At 39.7% G+C, this 11575-nt stretch overlaps 1 protein-coding gene and 1 long non-coding RNA gene across 4 annotated transcripts; both read right to left on the bottom strand.

The window, feature by feature from the left end:
- Positions 1-456: 456 nt before the first annotated feature.
- Positions 457-4038, bottom strand: LOC116057329. The gene is made up of 2 exons (XR_004106790.2): positions 1646-4038; positions 457-1131 (listed from the first exon to the last, which is right to left on the bottom strand). It is a non-coding gene; the product is annotated as an uncharacterized LOC116057329 (long non-coding RNA).
- Positions 4039-4196: 158 nt separating this feature from the next.
- On the bottom strand, positions 4197-11442 carry slc39a9 (solute carrier family 39 member 9). Of its 3 annotated transcripts, XR_004895650.1 has the most exons (8): positions 10714-11431; positions 10384-10492; positions 8885-9091; positions 7977-8045; positions 7513-7598; positions 6940-7074; positions 4580-4923; positions 4197-4512 (listed from the first exon to the last, which is right to left on the bottom strand). XR_004895650.1 is itself a non-coding variant. In XM_035994419.1 (7 exons), exons 1-7 carry the CDS (start codon positions 10807-10809, stop codon positions 4823-4825), a joined length of 798 nt encoding a protein of 265 aa, XP_035850312.1. In that variant the 5' UTR covers positions 10810-11442; the 3' UTR covers positions 4197-4822. The 3 variants fall into 3 exon arrangements, 2 of the variants coding, with proteins under 2 accessions (XP_035850312.1, XP_031165570.1); XM_035994419.1 differs by having other exon boundaries at positions 4197-4918; positions 10714-11442; XM_031309710.2 differs by having other exon boundaries at positions 4197-4923.
- Between the last annotated feature and the right edge of the window lie 133 nt (positions 11443-11575).

Raw genomic sequence — 11575 nt, 5'->3', positions numbered from 1 at the left:
TTTTTTTTTTTTGTATGAGTAAAACATCACGTCAGCGTAGAAAAGCCTCTGAAACATTTTTAAACATTTAAGAGGAAAAATCACACAATTTAAAAAAATATGTGTCACCGTGATGAATTCAAGATGAGAACTTCATACATGGGAACAACTGCTTTCTACAAGAAAGAGCTGCGATTAATCGATTCAAAATGAATAGGTTCCAGCTATCAAATGTGAATATTTTCTGGATTTCTTCATCTTCTGTAATAGTCAACTGGATATATTTGGTGTTTTGGACAAAGCAAGACATTTGAAGAAGATGAGAAATTCATACATGAGAACAACTGCTTTCTACAAACATCAAGTGCATCAAAACCATCCATTAAAGCGAGGCTAAATTCTACCTGTTGAAATTTGGGGGAAACATCACGACAGACAACATTTATAACATGCTTAAATAAAGAAAATACAAGAGCATTTTCACCAGTTAAAAAAACTTTAATTTAGTCGTCATAAAACACATTGCTTTACAACCGATTTCCACAATTAAAAGTATGGAACTAAGGCATACTCATTCTGGAATGACGAAATAAAAGACACACCTACTCCCACTTAAACTATTACAAATATTAACTTGATCCAAACTGAAACCTCCACTCAGCCCCAAGATGTGCCCTCGTCTCTTTCCGTTTGTGTGAACGCACCAAACTCCAGCTGCAGTTTTCAGGGCTTTCATTTTCTCAATTTCGATGCATGTTTGATCAAAGATGTCAAGCACAGACACTATCCGAATGTGATTCCGTCTGTGTCATTAGATGTAAAAGAAGCTATTGCATTTTAAGATGATCAGGCTAACACCAGACTTGATTATGATTGGTCAAACAACCACTAAACACCTCCAGTATTTTGACTGTTCATGGTGCAAGGATGAAGCTTCATATCCATTCAATAAAAACAGCTCTTACTAACATCAGTGAACACGAGACATGCACACAAACTAGATTTCATTATGAATCGTAAACTAAACCGTATAACCCTGTTATATGCAAAAAAAAACATGCATCTCCAAAACATCTTTTCATGAGCTAAAGAAAACAGCCCTTCTAGTTTTGTGACAATGCGTTTTTCAGATAATCCAATCGGTTTATTTAGCTCAAAGTGCTCATATTATGCTCATTTCCAGGTTCATAATTGTATTTAGAGGTTATATCAGAATAGGTTTACATGGTTTAATTTAAAAAAAAAAAAAAAAAAACATATTTTTGTTGTACTACACATTGCTGCAGCTCCTCTTTTCACCCTGTGTGTTGAGCTCTCTGTTTTAGCTACAGAGTGAGACATCTCACTTCTGTTTCATCTTTGTTGGGAGTCGCACATGCGCAGTAGCTAGGTAAGGACTACTAGCCAGTCAGAAGCAGAGTATGAGGGCGTGCCACGCTAGCAGCTAGGCGAGCATTACGTGTTCCAAAGTGACCACGTTTGTCTCTGAAGTAAAGGCTGGACTACAATAGAGCTGTTTGGAGCAGTTTGTGAACAGTGTTTTCTGTTGGAGATGGTAAGTCCCTTTGGGGTGGACTTTGGGCTTTTTCACTTTGTTAACCTATAACGTGCACAAAAAATAAATAACACAATAAAGGGAAAAAGCTAAACAGCATAATATGAGCACTTTAAAGTATAGGTTCATATTTTTCCAGGTGTCCATATTCCAAATCATTCCTCCTGTCCATAAAGATATCCCTTCATAATGTGATTCCAAAGTTACAGATCGAGGAAACTAAATCTACAGTTGTATTAAAAGTTAATACTCAATTTTTCTAACTAGTTATCCCGTTGTTCCTTCATCCTCTTTCTCAGAAGAAGTAATGTGACCAAAGTTGGAACAGTTTGGGTTATTTGTCTTTCCTCTGAACAAATAATAGCTATCATACTTTGATTGTTGCTTATTTGGTCATGAACATTTAATGTTCATTAGAGAAATATGTTTGAACTGTTTTCAGGGGCTTTAAAACCTGACATTTTCCTAAATAAATGCAGTTTGATAAATCAAGCACATAACACTTTCAGAGCTGCAGCGAGTAATCGATCCAAAAAAAAAAAAAAAAAAAAAAAAAAATCGATTCAAAATGAATAGTTTCCAGCTATCAAATGTGAATATTTTCTGGATTTCTTCATCTTCTGTAACAGTCAACTGGATATATTTGGGGTTTTGGACTGTTGGCTGAACAAAGCAAGACATTTGAAGACATCACCTTGAACTCTGGGAACTTGTGATGGACATTTTTATGACATTTTTGAGACAAAGTAATTAATAGATAAGTAGTAAATGCCAGATCTCAGCAGGGGTTCTGATGCAACATTTTTCAGAAAGATGAAATGGCACATAATGGGGCTCTGTCCTCCAACATGCCCCGGTGTAAAGCAACACAGAGAGGTGTTTTCCCTTTTGTACACACAAAAAATAAAAACGGTCATGCAGCCGCTGGTCTGCAAACGACCCACCGTTTACTCTCTGAAACATGCCGGCGGGTTTCTTCTTCTCATAGAACTTGGAATTAATTGACGAGTTGCGTTTGTAAAACCATTTAATTCATACATAAAACAGAGACTCCTCAGAAAGTCTGTAGCCTCTTGTGTCAGAGCAGCCCACCCATGTCAAATTAAAGAATAAAAAATGTATTTGTGAGTAAGCAGTTGCATCTCACACAAGATATGATTGTAGAAGGGAGAAGTTACTCTGTACAGTACACATACAAACTTACATATACATGAGCTCAGCTGTGAGCAGGCACAGTGATACAGTAACACTCACAATATCCACCTGTCCTGATGGAAGAGGGAGTGGCCTACTTCCATTTGAATGCATTAAGCGGTTAGTTTTAATGGTACTGAGGCAGAGAGGATGTCAGGGAAGGGATGCGTTCAAGAGCTTCTATCTGAATCACATAACAAGTGCTTCTAAGATGAAGGCAGACCCTCTGTAGTAGGGCTGGGTACCGAATTCAAAACTTTTTAAAAGAACCGACCGAATTGCCTCCTGAGTGTCAAGTAAATCTCATCAGCGTCAGTGAGCCAATAAGCATGCAGCATGTTACCAAGATCTTATAATGCTGCCGATTGGCTGTGTAACGTTACACGCCGTAGAGACACACAGGAAAAACTCTTACTACGTTACGCACAGACGAGGCTCGCGTAGTAGGAGCTGGAAAATAAATAAAAGGCTCTTTTTGTTTAAAATCATTCAGGAAACGGTATCGAAGTCACAGTATTGGTATCGAAAAATATTTAAATGATAACCCAGCCCTACTCTGTAGCCATTTCAGACTTTGCCCCGATTTCATGTGTGTGATTATTGCTCAGGTATGATTAATTAATGAGGAGTCAACCAACTGAAAAGGAAAAAAAGAAAAAAAGAGATTTTGTTCAAAGTTCCTCTCACAGGATCTGTAACATGTCTGTTCACCTGAGCCAATGGTCCCTTAAGGTTTTCATCCAGTTACTGCCCCCTGTAAGGCAAATCATTCATTCAGAGATGCTGAAATAACCCTCCACCTCGAAAATACACTTAATAGTCTATACAGATTGTTTTTTTTCCCTCCAACCTCTATTTATAGTTACTCTTTAAGTAATCCAGAACAGAAATAAACACGCCCAGAAACTAAACTGATGAAAATAAAGTGACAGATCATGTATACATCAAGGCTGGTTGTGTCTTCTCTTTCCGCAGCACTCGGGTTTGAGCGGACGAGTACGTCAACTTTTGCGTGGGGGTTTTTTATAGGAGAGACACCATCAGTAGCCATCACAGACAGGCTTCCCATCAGGCCAAGACATTGCTTGTTACAACCAATTCTTTTCCTAGTAGGGCAAACTCACTAGCCAAAGCAAAACATGTTACGAGCACCTAGCTGGTTATCCAGGCTGATGTCTCATCCTGCTTCACAGTTGGCTGCGAGATAAAGATCTCCGTTGGTAAGAAAATAAGTCAGGAACGTTTACTGCAAAACGTTATGTCCTTATGTCGCCGTCACTTCAGGTATCGGTTTCAACTTGCTATAATAATAATAATAATAATAATAATAATAATAATAATAAAAATAATAATAATAATAATAATAATATGGCACTTGAAAATCTGCTCAAATTAATCTGATTGTTGCCAAGAGATTTACACTCTGTACAATTACAAAAATGAGAAGTTTGCTTTTTTTTTTTTTTTATATATCACACAGGCTCAAATCAAATCTCTCTGTGCAATTGCCATCTAGTAAAACATCACTGTAATAATATCAGGGTTGGTTCTTTGACTTAGCATACTGACAAGCACACTAATGCAACACTGAAAACGCCACGGTGATCAAAATAATAAAAAAGGGTCCACCTTCTGGTCTCTCTTGAAAAAATATTTCTGGTGAAATAAATGGACACATAGAGTAGCTGTAACATGTTTCGTTGTCACTGTCAGAAGAAAAAAAAAAAAAAAAAAAAAAAAAAAAAACATTGTCGTGTTCCTCTGTTGTCACGGCAGAAACTCCGATTTCCCTAACATCATTCATTCCGTTTCAAGCTCAGAGCCATTAAGATGTCCCCGCAACGAGCACCGGTCTGGTCCATCGGCAGACAACAAGCAATAAGACATTTAGATCCACGTTGTTTTGAAGTCTCTGTCTCCACATTTCCACCCCCGTCTGGAATCCGTCCTGAACGCTGGGTTTAGTGGTGGTGACCGACGGACAGCACCAGAGGAATGAGGCAGCCCAGCACCAGAGCTCCCACCTCTACCTTGCTCAGTCCTTTCCCTCCGGTCCCTCCCGCGGGGGCGTGGCTGTGGCCGCCGCCCCCGACCTCAGGGAGGACGTGGACGGTGGCAACATAGAGGAAGGTGCCGGCGGAGAAGAGCATGGCGACTCCGGTCGCGTTGAAGTCTGACAGGGCCTCCTTGCTGCTCTAAGGGGGGGAACAAACACAAACAGTGTGAGGCAAACGTTTCCTCTCTGATGGCTCGACTGGTAATGACATTCATCTTAGATTAGATTTGTTATGGCTAATGAAACATCTATCTTATCCTAAACACGTCTGGTCAATGTCTCTTGTAGAGAATCCTCAAGTCTAACCAGCCATAGTGGTTTTTCAAAAGACAAAACCCTGACTTGTATTTCACTGAGCAATTTTCTTCACCATACCTAGAGATTGGCATGGGGTACTTTCCATGAAATCATCTCTCAAATGCTAATCAAACCAGCTATTAGGCTAACTGAAATAAAACCATGCCAATCTCTAGGTATGGTGAAGGGTATGTGATGATGTGGGGCTATTTTAATTCCAAAGGCCAAGGGAACTTTATCAGGATGCATAGTATCCTAGATCCATGAAATAACTGGCCTTTAAAAATAAGAATCTGCCTGCCTCTATGGGAATTTAACATAGGGGTGTGTATAATAGAGGTCGACCGATATGGTTTTTCTCTGGCCGATGCCCATCTTTAGAAATCAGGGTCAGCCGATGGCCGATTAATGCTGCCGATTTATTTTGGCCGATATGTGCTTGTTTTTAAACCTCTATTTGAAAGATAAAATGTAACACTAATATACACAGAATTTCTCAACAAAAACATTTATTGAACACTTCACTAATCTACACTTGTATACTTCAATTAAAAATGTATAATGTAAAAACATACTGTATATTGTATAAATAATGTATGAAAAATATATTAAATAAACGAAACAGGTAAAGAAAATAAACTTTGTCAAACTTTTAAATGAAAAAAAATAAAGTTTAGTGCACTTAGCAGCATTTATTAAACTGAGAATACAAATCTGCAAGCTTCACAGAAAGTGACCTGTTATTATTAATCTCAACACTATTTCCTCCTAACTCCTGTTGAATCACATCAGACTAGGGCTCTCTAAAGTCAGTTCTTGTTCACCTTGTTTGTTAGATCATTGTTCATTTGTTGAAGTGTTGTATCTGTGTTTTGGGGACCCTACTGTTACATGTCCTGTTGACCTCATTAGGATCTTATCTGAGCACATTTCTGTCATTCAAACAACTCTTAGTTGTAATTTAAAATTCGTCCAGCCAATTTAATAAAATTAAGGGTTTTAGTCGTGCTCGAGTCCATTAATGGATCTGTATCCATTAATGGACTCGAGCACGAATAAAACCCTTAACAGAGAACTGAAGGCTCTGTTACTAACAGCTAATCGTTGCTAACAGTGTTAGCAACGATTAGCTCCGTTAGCGGTTAGCTCCAGTTAGCTCCGTTATAGGAGTGGATGAGACTGCCACAGACGGGGGTAACAACCAGACTGTGATAAATGACATTCGGGGAGCTTCCACAGTGGTGTGGCCGCGGTGTTTTGTACGGTTTTATTAGTACAGTTAATCCCAAGGCAAGAACACCAGCAACATGCTACTGCTAACGGTAGTGTCTGAGCCTGAAGTGGCTGTGCGAGACACACGGAAAGACTTCACGAGGGGAGGGGCTGGAGGCAGCTGGTCTGGGCGCACTGTAAAAAATGTCGCCTATTCATGTTTTTAACACTAGGCTGTCCGCAGATGCGCCTGCCTATTAATCGGCTTGATATTGGCCGATGCCGATTATGTAAAGAAATGCCAAAAAATATTTCAGAGCATCAGAGAGAAGCGCAGACATATCAGTGGCACCAGATTTCGGTAGCCAGGAAGAAGATTTTTACAAGTAAATGTTCCAATTAATGATCCAGGCAGAACATTCTCGTCTCCCTCCATTTTACAGTCCAATGGTGGCTAGAACGACTGGAATGGATTAATCTGCGTTATTTTTTCTCAGATTAATTAATCGAAATTAACGCGTTATTTTGACAGCATATATATATATATATATATATATATATATATATATCTCAATTATTCATATTTAATAATTGGTCAAAAACTGCATCATGAAGCCCCCAAAACAACACTGACTTCAATATTTACCTGACTGAGGCCTAAAAAGGTGAGCATGGAGAGGACAGGCGCTGCCAGGGCAAAGACCAGCAGATGTTTGCGGATGCGGTTCCTCTCGAGACCAGCATGCATCAAGAACGAAACCAGACCAAACGCAGCTGGAGCCTGCAGAGGACAGAGCAGTTAAGAGTTCACACAATGTACTGCTGCTCAGGGCTGAGACTAACGATTATTCCCACTAACGATTAAGCTGCATATTTTATTTGGTACAATGTCAGAAACACAGTCTAAATCCCAAATTGATATAGTTCACTATCACATAAGACAAAGAAAAGAAGCTAATTCTCACCAATGTGACACTGGAACAAATAAATGTTTGCCATTTTTGCCAGAAAAAAAAAAAAACAGAAAAAAAAAAAAAAAAAGATGATCAAAATAGTTGGCAGCTACTTTTCTATCCGTCAATTAATCGGTTGAATCAATTAGTTTTTTCAGCTCTACTGCTGCTACATGCGTTTAATTTGAATATACCTATCCGATAGGCTACATAATAAAAAAGGATATTAGCTTTGATTTACTGTACAAGATAGGAGCCATTATTACCTTATGCAGCATGATAGCGACAAAGACAATGAGCTGGACGCTGGTCTGAGAGGTGGAGGCAGCAGCACCCAGAGCTACTCCATCAGCTGGAGACAAAAGATGACCGCTTATGACATACCTTTCTTTTATATTCAGCTATTCTAATATTGTAAAAAACAAAAGGGCGACTGTTACTGCCCAAATCACCTGTGTATTTTATTTTTCCAAATTACAGTAAAATGGGATTCAATTAACAATCAACAAGTAAACGTAGGTGTAGCAGAGAGTAACATCTTAAATAAATAATAGAAAATGTTAAGTAAATGTTTACACAATGCCAAACATCTATATTGTTCTTTTTACAAAAGTAACTCATGTGGAAAGAAGACTAATCTCTATCCCAGCAATAATTTGTGTTTTAACATTAAAAAAAAAGTCGTATCTAGTACAATCATTAGGAGTCAAATATTCAATAGCAGACGTACCTGCAGCGTGGACCACCAGACCCAGGGTGGTAGTGATCTTTGAAGAGGCGGCCCTTGCTGACTCTGGATCTAAACCAGACAAAAACAAGTCAAGACAAATTGTACACACGTTCAAAGAAGTTTACATCGAGAGCCAAGGGATAATGACAGAACAGCATCTCCACACACTGTCTGGCAAGAACTGTGTGGCGTCACCAGTTGGCAGACTTTGTAAACAGTTTGCGGAGCATTAGCTGCTCAGATAAAAAACTCGGAAATTGTTGGGTACAAAGCGTGGGTGCATCTGGGAGAACAGAATTTGCAGTTGAGCCATTTGGGGGTGTTTCGGGTCCAATTCAAGAAAATTATTTTCCTCCGGAGAAGATTAGCACTTGAAGAGACTAATGACAAAGCTGCTGCCACCAAGCCCCATTTTCACAAATTAATTCTCCACATATATGATTGCTTTGGGTGCTTTAAAAAAGGAACACGCCTCCCAATAAGTGACAAAATAACGCCAACATGTTCCTATTTACACGTTGTGATTTGTATAGTCACCGCGTGTACAAATAACAAGGTCTAAGAATATAGTTCCCAGTATGTTTACGGTTAGAAGACGGCTGTGTCTCATGTGACCTTGTTATTTGTACACCCTGTGACTATACAAATCACAACATGTAAATAGAAAAATGTTGGCGTTATTTTGTCACTTATTGGGAGCAGTAGGCTAGATGGAGCCGGTTAGCTCCAGGATCTGTGCTAAGCTAGGCTAGCGGTGGGGGCGTCAGACAGAGTTACAACACGCACGGAGATGAGAAGGGTATGTATGGACTTATCTAACTCTGGGGGATACGGTGAATAAGCTAATGTCCCAATAAGTCGGCGTGTTCCTTTCATCTTTGTGTTTGCTGTCCCTTGTTAATACTGACCTTCGGTGCTGTGCACATGAGAACTGCCTATCTGGTCCACCAGTAGCATAAAGACGAAGCCCAGGACCAGAGACACTCCGATGCAGGCATGAAGCTGCTCGTGACTGTGCTCGTGTTTCCCGCTGGCACTCCCCAGGGCCGCGTCTGCGTCACCCTTCGCCTCGGACACCTCCACGACTCCAACCTGGCCATGGCTGTGGTGTACACCTGCAGAAACACAGGGTGAAACCGTACTGTTAAAAACACCTTCACACATCTGATTACTGACTCTGCTCGGCAGCACAGACGCCACCACACAAACCCCGTGTAGCATTCTTCGGAGACACAGAGATGTAATCACACAAAACAAATATGTGTTTGACAAAGTTAGTTACGCAAGAGAACAACTGACGTCAGCTGGTTTGTACTTGCTGAACTTCGCTCTGTTTGAAAAGGATTCAAACTGTTCCACAAAGGCAAATGATAACATAAAATATTGTGTATATATGCTCTATACTTTGTTTTCTTCTGTGTCTTTGTATCCTGTGGCATCCCTCAATTCAATTCAAAAGAACTTTATTTGTGGTCAGGCACATTCAGACACAACATACAACAATACATAGTCAATAATCATACACGAGAATAAATAAATGCTTAAAAAAGTAATTAGTAAAGGACATTAAATAATGTTGCCTTCATTATACAGCACACAGTAAAGAACTGACAGGACATGAAGTGAGAAAATCTCAATTACATGGTCAGCGTCTTTAACCTCGGGGCCACCAGGACAACCAGTCTCAAATCGTTTTAAGCACAGGGCTTTACACGACAAGAACCACAAACCGATGCTGAACAGGCTGAGCTGTGCTGATGAGTAGCCTTCAATATTTAAAAATCACACTAACTGGACCCAGTTAGGTAGGTCTACAAGGAGACAAACTAGCCTGCAGGCTTTCAAACTGAAATCTGGACAGTGCACACTGCTACTACCGCTAAAATATTTGAGTTGTCTCATTTTTTATATTTTTATTTTTTTACACTGTACCCAGCAGGTATACCTGGTAGGCAGTAGTGATGCTGAAGGAATTATCCAGGTGAATAAAGTTAATTAAAACTTGATTAGACAGCTGAAAGTATTTGTCAACTGAGAAAATTATTCAGCAAAATATTTAAGTCAATTATCAAGGGGAAAAAAAAAAGTTCTTTGGTTGCAGTTTCTACAATGTGAGGATTTGCTGCTTTTTTTTTGTCTACGTGGTATCTTTGCATTTAGGACAAAACAAGCAATCTGAGGATGTTCCTTTGGACTTTGGGAAATAGTGGCAGGCGTTATCCACCGTTTTCTGACATTGTATTGCCTAAAACATGAATTAAATTGCAGCCTTACAAATATTAAAGCCGTCTTATACTGACTTGATGGTGCAAACATTAAATGCAACAATGCCTTCATCCAAGGGAGTTGGGGAAACAATAGCTGGGTAGTCCTTCCACCTGGGAATCACTATTGTGGTAAACTCTACCTTCAAGGACTTCTTCATAAAGTGCGTGGACCCCCTCAGGGATGATAACAGCCAGTGCAGTCCCACACAGCAGCCCTGCTCCCAGCACAGTGATCAGCTTCAGCCTTTCCTAGAGAAACATCACAACAACAGGGACATCTTCAGCACAAGACTCATTGTTTTTTAAGCACTATACACACCAGATTATCTGATGACAGTACAGTTGATATGATGCAATCACTGCTTTTGATTAAAGGGCACTGACAAGAGATGAACTTCTACCTCTCTGTAAATTTGGAAATGTGTCCAGGAAGCACTTTTTTTTTAAAGCTTTGCATGTCATAGACTTACCTCTGAAAAGTTGACTGCTAAAGGTATTGTCCCGGCCACGTAACATCCCACCAACATCGCAAGAGACAGCAGGCTGATCGAGCTAAAATCGTCCATGGCTGCACTTTCCTCTTCGGCTAATCTTCTGCTAAGCTAAAACATCAACACCAACCTCCACCTCCACCTCCACTCACTCTTAACACTCACTTTTAGTCGTGCTCGTCAAGTTAAATGACATGCCCCTGCATGCAGCTTGGTTAACAATAGCTGTACATTCAATAAACGTCCCTGTTCTGGTACCAGTTCAGCTCGCTTCCAAACATCCACGTTACCTAAACATGGACGTTACAGCCTCTGGCCTCGATTAGCAAAAGCTAAGCTAATTAGCTTCGGCAACTGCCCGGCTCTCAAAATTCACAAATGCGGAATCCTGACACGTAAACATTCACTTGCAAACATCTTTTACGCCACATCGTTTCTTCCAGATACAGCTGTCAATAATTATAATGCAACTTCCCGACTTGGTTAACAGCTAGCTAACAAACTGGCTAACAGAACATCCTCTTGTTGGTGCTGCTAAAAACTGTATAAAAAAAGTACTTCCGGGTCACAATTCATCTTCTCAACCTGTCGAAGCAAACCTGCCACGTATCCGCGAGACCCGTTGGAAGAGGAAAGACAAGATAAATTCATAAATGTAAATTTATGTAAAAGTAACGCCTCACTTTAGTGTTTTTAAGAAACAAATGGGGCTATATATTATATTAAGACAATAACCTTTGCAAAAATACAATTTTTCAATGTTTGCTAAAAGAAAAATGATGCTATTTATTATTAACACAAACTCATTGGCCTTGGCTCATTTTCTGTGAAGAACATAAAA

Source organism: Sander lucioperca, chromosome 18 (genome assembly GCF_008315115.2).
Source record: "Sander lucioperca isolate FBNREF2018 chromosome 18, SLUC_FBN_1.2, whole genome shotgun sequence".
NCBI lineage: Eukaryota > Metazoa > Chordata > Actinopteri > Perciformes > Percidae > Sander > Sander lucioperca.
This window is presented reverse-complemented; position numbering and strand designations above follow the sequence as displayed.

What these genes read in the sequence shown, in the direction of transcription:
- slc39a9 (XM_031309710.2), bottom strand. Translation starts at nt 10,809, where the DNA reads ATGGACGATTTTAGCTCGATCAGCCTGCTGTCTCTTGCGATGTTGGTG. An exon ending in TAGCAGTCAACTTTTCAGAG is followed by an intron (nt 10,493 to 10,713) that starts GTAAGTCTATGA and finishes ATGTTTCTCTAG; the next exon opens with GAAAGGCTGAAGCTGATCAC. An exon ending in TCGCTATCATGCTGCATAAG is followed by an intron (nt 7,075 to 7,512) that starts GTAATAATGGCT and finishes TGTCCTCTGCAG; the next exon opens with GCTCCAGCTGCGTTTGGTCT.